The sequence below is a fragment of the Populus alba genome, chromosome 1 (genome assembly GCF_005239225.2).
Source record: "Populus alba chromosome 1, ASM523922v2, whole genome shotgun sequence".
Lineage (NCBI taxonomy): Eukaryota > Viridiplantae > Streptophyta > Magnoliopsida > Malpighiales > Salicaceae > Populus > Populus alba.
Window position 1 is genome coordinate 33,996,823 of NC_133284.1, and position 8,032 is coordinate 34,004,854.

The window sequence follows — 8,032 nt, forward strand, 5'->3', positions numbered from 1 at the left end:
TCGTGTAAAATGCTCTTTTATTTTTGTGAAAAACTAAATACGGACAAGCAGAACCCATTTCACTGCAATCTTAACCACACTCGAGGAATATTGTAATAGGAAATTAAAACAAGACATGTTAATGGGCTGCGGATTCTCGCTTGCTTGTCTCAAGGGCCCTTAATTCTTCCAGCAATGCAGTTAAATCAGAGTAAGATGATCCTCCTTCTTCCATAGCGTTCCTTGCCATCTCCTGCAATTCCCTTGCTCTGTTTCTTATTTCCTCAGCTTCTTCGCCAATCATCAACTGAACAATTGCCTTCTCCATGTCGTCCTTCCTCACTAGAATTTTCTTTGGATATCTTGACCATTCCAGGGCACCAACTCCAATTCCTATCTTGAGAACATCTGTAATCAGCTTTTCATTATCGAACTGCTCAGCGTAAAGTGGCCATGTGACCAGTGGCACCCCTGCAGTCACTGCCTCTAATGTTGAGTTCCATCCACAATGAGTCATGAACCCTCCAACGGCGTTATGGTCGAGGATGAGCACCTGTGGTGCCCATCCCCTTATTATCAATCCCTTACCCTCCATCCTTCTCTCAAATCCTTCTGGCAACCACTCTTCCTTGTCTTCATGCTTTCTCAACTCTCCCTTTCTCACAACCCAAATGAAATTCTGACCAGAAGCTTCAAGAGCTAAAGCAATCTCGCGTAGTTGAGCAGCTGGAAATTCGAGCAAGCTTCCAAAACAAATATATAAAACTGAGTTGGGTTTCTTCAAGTCGAGCCATCTCAAACATTCATGTTTACCAATGGATGCTGTATTTCCTCTTTCTGCTTTATCTTCAATGTTCCTGTTGCATAGTGACAGTGGGCCGATGTGCCATGCCTTCCTTCCCATTACCTTCCTGTAGTGTTCGCAGTACGCTGGTTCCAGCTCATGGAAACTGTTCACGAGGACTCCATAGCTTCTCGCCTCTGATTCTGAAATTTGATTTACCATCTTTGTGAATTCATGTTCGGTTGTCTGTTTTAAGTACTCTGCCAGTTGCTGTCTTGTCGTCTTTATCTGGTCCGGTAACCCAGGCACTATAAAAGGCTCAAAATCTGAATCCACTCTTCTGTGGGGTTCATAGCGTAATAGGGAATCCAAGACACACATAGAAAAACAACATGTTCCATTGAAATACAACCTTGGAATCCTGAGCTTGTCAGCAACTTCTGTAGCCCAGGTAAACGTCATGTCCGCCACTAGACAGTGGGGGTGGCATTCTTCTAGGAGCTGTTCAATTGGCTGTTGAAGCATGCTCATGGCCTTCAAGAAATTCGCATGCATGTCCCACGAATTAATACAACTTAAGTTCTCACATCCTTCTGGCAGCCCAGCCTCTGCAGATGGGAATTTTATTATGCGAATACTGATATCATGACCCTGTTGTCCATCTCTTTCAACTGCTTTAGAGAAGACGGGTGCATTGAGGGGAGTGGAAATAATGGTTGCTTTCACCCCACGCCTAGCAAATAATCTTGCCATGTCAACTAATGGGATCATGTGGCCAGGAGCCATGTACGGGAGAAAAAGGACATGAAGCTGATATGGCTTTGAATCCATGTGGCCTGATAGAGCAGGTGTAGATTAGAGCAGATGATTTATCTGTTTGGGCAAAAAGGTCGAAACAGAACACCAATTTATCCACTGATTTGGGGTGGCTCTAGGAGTTAGGTTTGGACTTTATTTTCCCTAGGCAAACTCTAATTCTTGTCTTTCCCTCGCTGCCTTGTTTACCGGTTCAGATATGTTTGACCTTTTGAAGAGAAACAGACAAAAATACTTGGTTTCCAAGCATATTGTGAAACATAAAATAAAATAAAAATAAATGAGGTCAGAGTTGTTGACTATCTAATCAAGACAATAAGAAAAACTAAAATTCCAACTGCTGACCATTGAGTATTTTTTTTCTCATGGAATATAGTTGAGATGTTTTAATACGCCATCTCTCTCTCTTTTTCGTGAATCAGTGTTTTGTTTTTCCTCATGTGACGTCCCAGTTGAGAACAACAGAAAGCTTACTTGAAATTAGTTGAAATGTATAACTCAAACATTTTATGTTAATAATAATAAAAAATGATCTTGAGTCTTGACTCTGAATTTCATGCTTGGGTATAGATCGGGTTACGTGTGTTATTTTGTATCTAATTTCATGGCTGGACAACCTGAATTATCATTTTTCCTTATGATTGTAGGTTCTACTTTTCAATGGCCGCGGGTCCATTGTTCTACTTTTGTACACGTATTGCTGAGGATGCATGAAAAAATTACATAGATTTTATACAATATAAATATTTTTATAAATATCCTAGATATTTAAATATTCTTATAATTTAAATATTTATATAAAATATCTTAAATATTTCTTAATATATTTATCTTAAAAAATTCTATATAAACAAAACTTAATCTCTTTAGATAGAAGGTCTATCAAAACTCATCTTTCTAGACAATATATGTCAAAAAAACACAAGTCTGATATAAGATTTAAACAAGATTTAAGAAATATTTAAGCTTAGAGAATATTTATTCTCCATGTCACCCAAGATACTGATTTAAGTTTTGAAGTGTTCTTTTAGCAAATGTTGCCGGGCCTAACAAGTCCTTCAGATCTAGTTTTATTAGTCCATGAAAAACACTCTTAATTCCAACCTCATTAATGGGCTTTTTCCCCTTCAAGAAATTGAACTTACGATCATATTCTAGTGCACCCCAATCCTCGCGAGTGCCCCCATTTTTTGTTTAACATAAGGTTTGCAATTGAGGGTATTTTTATACTTTCATACCAATTTTTAAGGTAATTACCGAGGTCATATGGTTATTTTGGTATTTTCACTTTGACTTTTTAGTTTTTTAATCAAAAAAACTATCAACGAGTGGATAGCGTTCATGCTATTTAGGCGGCTTATGTGACGCTACTTGATGGCTAAACCTAACCTTCCATTGTCTATTTGGATGCGCCATCGTGTTCTATTTCACATGGTATGGCAGGTGATGGTGTATGGCAGTCCGATTGTCGATAGTCATATCTTTTCCCCCCTTCTTTTCTCTCTATTGCCAAGTAAAGTGCACAGTTGTCTTCTTCTTATTATTTTTTTTCAATTTCAATTCACTTTCTTTTAATTTCTTATTTTGTTCTTATTCTTTTTATAGATTTTTTTTTTAATTTAGTCTTTCAATTACAATTTCTCTTATATTTTGTTTTTCATTGTGGTCCTTATTTTTAAGATTTTTAATTTTCTTCCTTGGCTTTTTTGTTAAAGTTTTTTTTTTTACTTTCAATTTCATTATTCAATCAAAGTTTTTGTTGTTTTATTTTTTTTCAATTTGACCCTCATTTTTTTTTCATTTTATTAAAGTTATTTTTAAATTCAATTTAACCCTCAAATTGAAAATCTTTGTTTGCTCCCTAATTAATTTTTCTTAAATTTTTTTGTGTTATTGATTTTTTTTCCCTGGTTTCATCTTTTGATATTTGATTTTTTTGGAGATTCGGCCTTATACAATCTTATTATTTTGCATTAGTTTTTTTTTAAAAAAAATATTAGTTTCATGAATTTTCTTCAATTTCTTTGCTATGAGTTTATCCTGATATCATAACACAAGTTTTGCTTGCCTTTTTAGAATATAAGTTTTTTTTTTTAAAAAAATATTTTGTTTGTGTTTGAATTTTTGAAGACATTATTCTAATTCATCTATGTATTTTTTTTTTTTATACAAATGAATTTTATTTTTCAAAATAAAAATATTCCTTTTAAAATAATATTTCTTATGTGTTCGGCCTTGTGTAATATTTTTTTAAGATGCGAGTTTATTCAGTCAGTTTTATTTGTGTTTATCTTTTCAAAGTTAAAAATATTTCTTTGTAAATAATATTTTTTACATGTTTGGCCTTGCCTAATATTTTTTTAGGGTGTGGATTTATTTTGTTAGTTTCATTTGTGTTTATCTTTTATTAATTTAAATAAACAAGTTCAATGAATACAGTTAGGTGAATGTCTCATTTATTTATCTCTTAGTTATTGTTAACAATGTTTTCATTTATTTATATAGATGGTTATTGATTTATTTAATTAGATGATTGCATAGGTTTTCGATTTATATTTTGAATTTTTTATATAAAAAAATATATCAAAAGTAGCATGCATACCCAATATGTTTTTGAAAAAAAAAAAATATAGGGGCATGGGTTAGATAGCTATTGATAATATAAATGACCTGAATGAAAGAACAAAAGATTTCAATTCCTAAAGAAGCATTGCAGCAGTACACAGGGGGCATCAAGTTTCTGCTAAATTGCCCTAATATAAGGCAAAGATATTGTGACAAGCATCATGTGATGAAAATGAGAATTTTTTTTTTAGTTTGTCTTTTCTTTGTGGGCAGACAAAACTTAAGATGGAATTGATGTTTTTAAATAATTATTTTTAAAATCATGTTTATTTTTAAAAACATCAATCAATCATGTGATGAAAATAATAATTTTTTAAATTATTATTTTTAAAATATTGTTTATTAAAAAAATATTGAATTGATGTTTTTTTTTTTAATATTTGTAAATGAGTTTGATATAAGAATATTAAAGTTATTAAATATCATCTAAAGAATCAATGTGATACTTTGTTCAAATTAAAAGAATTAAAAAAAAAAAACAATTTCAATTATATCATCAAACACGCAATAACTAGCATAATACTCTTTATCTGATTTTGAAAGGAGCTTTAGCCCATGGGAGAGTGCTTTTATTCGACCTTGCTTCTCGAGAAACCTTGAGATGGACAGATGGTTTGTGTTTTGGTCGACTTTGGCTTGGTGCTTTTATCATACATTATTTTTTTATATATATATTAAAATAATATTATTTTACTTATAAAAATTATTTTTGATATCGATTTGAAAATATAAAAAAAAAATATTAATTTAAAATTAAAAAAATCAATTTTTTTAAAAAATGCTTTTAAACATAGAATTAAATTGATATTTAATAAATATCTACTATATGTACTGTATTCCAAATATCCTCACTGCCTAACCATTGAAAAAAGGTAATGCGAATTAACGCGTTCATAGCACGAGAAGGACTTTGTTTGGCCAAAAAAGACTAAAACATATTAATTTCCAATCACATTAGTGATTTGTGATCACCTTTTCCGAATGACCCATATCATCCAAAAGCAAGCCTCCTCCTCCTCCTCCTCCTCCTCCTCCACCTCCTCCTTATTGGCGCACTAATTTCCTTTTAATGGCTGATCATTGCTTTCGGAGGCGTGAAATCCTTTATTGCAGAATACGCGTTCCCTCTCACCACCTGTCCCGTTTGCGGATGAAATTCAACAATTGGATTTGCCATCTTCTTTTGATCATGAGCGGCAACACAGACAAATTAATGCGCTTGGGTCTAAAACACATTTAAAATCCCCCCCCCCTCAAACAAATCCGAAATCATCTACCGACCGATCTTGAAGCAGTAAGATTAATTATAGCATGTGTCGGATTCAATCCACCGAAACAGAAGTGGTAAAACATACATTAAGAAACTTTTCGATTTGATAATGAGATTTACCAACCACACTAGTTACCAAGTATAAATTGACAGCAGAAAATACCTTTGATCATCATCATCTTCTTCAAAACACTCCTCTAGCTACCTCATGTATCAAATGGGAAGCATTTCTTTATGCAGCAAGAGCTTGTTGCACATCTCGATCCTGTTCCTTCCATGTTTTATTGGCGTAACTTATTGCCAAAAGTTTCAAGGCCTATCTCCATTAATATCACCTCCATTGATTCCAGAAATCTTAAACTTCTTAGACCAAAGGCTTTCCTCGGTGTATCCAATCATCCAAGTCTTCAAGGACACTATCACCTCTGATCCCTTTAACATCACTGAGACTTGGGTTGGCCCAGATATATGCAACTACAAGGGGTTCTACTGTACTAGTCCACCTGATAATAAATCTGCCGTCGCCCTTGCTTCCATCGATTTCAATGGATTCCAGCTATCTGCCACCGCGCTTGATGGCTTCATTGATCAACTACCTGACCTTGCTCTCTTCCATGCCAACTCTAACAAATTTTCTGGTACCATATCACCAAAAATCACCAAGCTACCATTTCTTTATGAACTAGACATAAGCAACAATAATTTCCATGGCAGTTTTCCCATGGAGATTCTTGGAATCCCTGGCCTATCATTTTTAGACATCCGATTCAATTTCTTTACTGGAACAGTTCCTCCGCAAGTATTCACCAAAGGCCTTGACGTACTCTTCCTCAACAACAACAATTTTAGTCAAAAACTCCCAGAAAACCTCGGCTCAACCACAGTGCGTTACCTCACCTTGGCTAACAACAAATTTATCGGTCCAATCCCACGTAGCATCATTAAAGCTTCCGCGACACTACGGGAAGTGCTGCTCTTGAACAACTTACTTACAGGTTGCCTCCCATATGAACTAGGATTTCTTAGAGAACTAGTTCTTTTTGATGCTGGTAACAACTTGCTAACCGGTCCTTTACCTTCCTCGTTGGGATGCTTGGCTAAGCTTGAACAGTTCAACCTCACTGGGAACTTATTGTATGGACAGGTGCCGGAGGTGGTGTGCGCATTAGGGAACTTGGTGAATTTGTCACTCTCAAGTAATTATTTTACAGAACTCGGGCCAACCTGTAGGAAACTAGTGAATAGTGGAGTTCTTGATATTAAAAAAAATTGTATACATGATCTCCCAGATCAGAGATCAGTGCTGGAGTGTGATGCTTTCTCCTTGCAGCCTAGGGATTGCCCAAATCCTGCATCGTTTAGCTTAATTCCTTGCAAGGTTCCATCATCACCGAGTCATCCTTCGATTGGACCAAAGAGAAATTTGGTCAGTTATAGAGCTCTTCTGAGACATGCAGTTGATTTCCAGGAATAAACTAACAATGTACGGAAGGGCGTTTGTCTAAACAATGTAAAGGTTGAGATACACACAAGCTATTTATTGTGACCAAGCTTAAAGTCTAGCTACACAAATTCCATGCTTATTCGAATCACAGGGATTGTCCAAAAAAATAAGGCAAGCTGTATTGTTCACGAGACAGTTTTCGCTATATAAAGTCGCTTCCCTTGTTTGGATGATCAAAAGATGTTCTTAATTTTGTGTTTGCCTAGTATCATGTTTGGATTTTAATCCTCCAATCCATCGGGGCCTATCTCAGGATTACTGAATCTCAATCAACTCAGGTTTGCATGAGCCTCTTAGTTCACTTGGCTCTGACTGGACCTTCAGCCATGTATAACAGGGACCATGAAGGTTCAACCGAGTACGGTGCCTGGGAAGCTGGAGATGCGCGCTATGAGGCAACCAGAGACTATGATCTGTTATATACTATTCCAATTCCAAAAGGATGGGAAGATCCATCCTTTCACCAAACCGGTGGAATCATCGGTAAACAGCCTACTTCGTAGATATTCAAAATCACACGGGCCTGCTATCTTTTCGGGGAAAAAAACTACAAGAACATATGGAATGCGGGCTCATCGACTAGCGGAATACATCATGGAGGCTTGGGCCAGAGAGATGACCATGCCAGAAAAGGGGAAATGGAAAGATAGCATTATTAACGTTACTCAACAGGGCTGCCTGGCAGTTATGATTTAGGTTTTCCATTTGAAGTTTAAGAATTGAAAGAAACGTTCTTGGCTCTGAACTCTAAATGGAAATCTAAGGCAGATTAGTTTGTTAGTGTCTTTATTGGTATGATGAATTGGCTAAAACCCATATAGAGAAATGGACTGGATGAAAAGGAATGCACTCGAACAAAAATTCCATCAAAAAACTGTATTGAGGATAAGTACAAGGTTCATGATACTAGAGCGGGTATTTTTTTTGGAAAATTATCTTTACTATATCTTAGTTTAGTTGTTTTTTTAGGTTTTTAAAAATTACAGTTTGCATTATAAATTTTACTACTCGTGTGACAATTTATATTCTAATCCATCCCCTATAATTTTGTTTA

The 8,032-nt window shown here is 35.3% G+C and overlaps 2 protein-coding genes across 2 annotated transcripts; one reads left to right on the plus strand and one right to left on the minus strand.

The window, feature by feature from the left end:
• Positions 1-1,768, minus strand: LOC118055428 (scopoletin glucosyltransferase). The gene has a single exon (XM_035067333.2). The coding sequence runs from the start codon at positions 1,592-1,594 to the stop codon at positions 119-121; it is 1,476 nt and encodes a 491-aa protein (XP_034923224.1). The 5' UTR covers positions 1,595-1,768; the 3' UTR covers positions 1-118.
• Positions 1,769-5,621: 3,853 nt separating this feature from the next.
• LOC118055432 (uncharacterized protein At4g06744) lies at positions 5,622-8,032 on the plus strand. The gene has a single exon (XM_035067337.2). The coding sequence runs from the start codon at positions 5,683-5,685 to the stop codon at positions 6,946-6,948; it is 1,266 nt and encodes a 421-aa protein (XP_034923228.1). The 5' UTR covers positions 5,622-5,682; the 3' UTR covers positions 6,949-8,032.

Coding starts and splice junctions, on each gene's coding strand:
- LOC118055428 (XM_035067333.2), bottom strand. CDS start 1,594: ATGGATTCAAAGCCATATCAGCTTCATGTCCTTTTTCTCCCGTACATG.
- LOC118055432 (XM_035067337.2), top strand. CDS start 5,683: ATGTATCAAATGGGAAGCATTTCTTTATGCAGCAAGAGCTTGTTGCAC.